The following is a 1,323-nucleotide window of genomic DNA, read 5'->3' as shown; positions in this document are numbered from 1 at the left end:
GCGCTGTCACCCGTAAATCGCGCACGCGCGCACACCCGCTGGAGCCGTCGCGCGTCGCGCAGCATCCCGTATCCCGTATCCCGTCGCTGTCCGCTGTCGTCGCGAACGTCGCGACAATCGGAGAAAACGCGCGAGAGGAGCGTCGCACGTTGACGCGTAGGATATACTATTTTCATAGAGTTTTAACGCGCGCACGCGCACATGCACTTTCTTTTTTTCCTCTTTCTCTCGCGGAGCATTTGAAGTTACACGAGACTTGTAAGACGCGAGAGAGAGAGAGAGGTACATACGCGACGCCCACGCGGCCCACGTTCCACGAGCGCGGTGATATCGCGCTCGTAGAGAGCGGTCTCAGCGGGAGAAGCCGGTAACCGCGTGCCGTGTGCGTTAAATCGTTAGCCGAGGTTATACAAACCATACAAACCTTCTTCATGATGCCGGTCTTTCTCTTGGAGAAGGTGGTGTACCTCCTGAGCTTATTGTCGATGTACTCCATCTTAATCTTAACCCGGCCCTTGGTCTTCTTGCCGTTCGAGGGGGGTGACTTCTTGGGCTGGCCCAGGTTGGTGAAAGACTCGTCGAGATTGTCGGGCACGCAGTCGCCGGGCATGCCCTGCGAGAGGGACTGCTGGCGCGGATTATTACCGTCGTCGCCGTAGCAGACGTCGGAGGTGGAGCGCTTGATGCCCCGCTGGACGGGACCGACGCCCGGCGTCGCGGCGCCGACGTTCGACATCATGGTGGCGCCGCCGCCGCCGCGGCCCAACTGGGAAGCCGCCGCCGCTGCCGCCGCCGCCGCCGCGAGCTGGGAGGTGGACGGTCGGCCGTAGATTTCCGTGCCAGCATCGCTCCCGATCATCCCCATGCTGTAGCTGAGGCTCGCGTACCGACCGTCTCTTCCGCCGCTAGGGTTGTCCATCGCGGCGTCGACGCGCACATCTAATCCCTTCCCCACGACGCGGACGGCGCGGGCGGCGCGTCTTCGCGACGGAATCGCGTGCGGAACTCGGCGCAGGGTCCACCACGTGATCGATCATCTAGAGGAACACGGGACAACAACGCGCACCGCACGAGCGCTCCCCGCGAACTGAATGCGCCGCGCCGGAGCCGCGAGAAGCGGAGTATCGTAACTTGACCTACGTGCCTAACCGCGACGACGGCAGCGGCGGCGGCGGCGCGCGGCGGCACGGCGATGCCTCCGCGTGTCGCGCGGCGCTGCGCGGCCCCCCACCGACGTGCGACCAAGCGACCGCGCGACCACGCCGCGAAAAACTAGTCCGCCGTAACCGCGTGGCCGCGACCGCGCGAGGATCCGCGCCGAAA

At 64.7% G+C, this 1,323-nt stretch overlaps 1 protein-coding gene across 1 annotated transcript; it reads right to left on the bottom strand.

Annotated features, from left to right (window-relative positions):
- Positions 1–249: 249 nt before the first annotated feature.
- Positions 250–1,175, bottom strand: LOC112468275 (serum response factor-like; the record flags this gene model as incomplete). Its single annotated transcript, XM_025037394.1, has 1 exon — positions 250–1,175. A coding segment is annotated over exon 1 (670 nt), but the record flags the coding sequence as incomplete, so codon positions are not given.
- Positions 1,176–1,323: the final 148 nt, after the last annotated feature.

Source organism: Temnothorax curvispinosus, unplaced genomic scaffold (genome assembly GCF_003070985.1).
Source record: "Temnothorax curvispinosus isolate PA1 unplaced genomic scaffold, ASM307098v1 QBEX01018254.1, whole genome shotgun sequence".
Classification (NCBI taxonomy): Eukaryota; Metazoa; Arthropoda; class Insecta; order Hymenoptera; family Formicidae; genus Temnothorax; species Temnothorax curvispinosus.
Note: the sequence above shows the minus strand (reverse complement) of the source record. Positions and strands in the feature narration are given on the sequence as shown.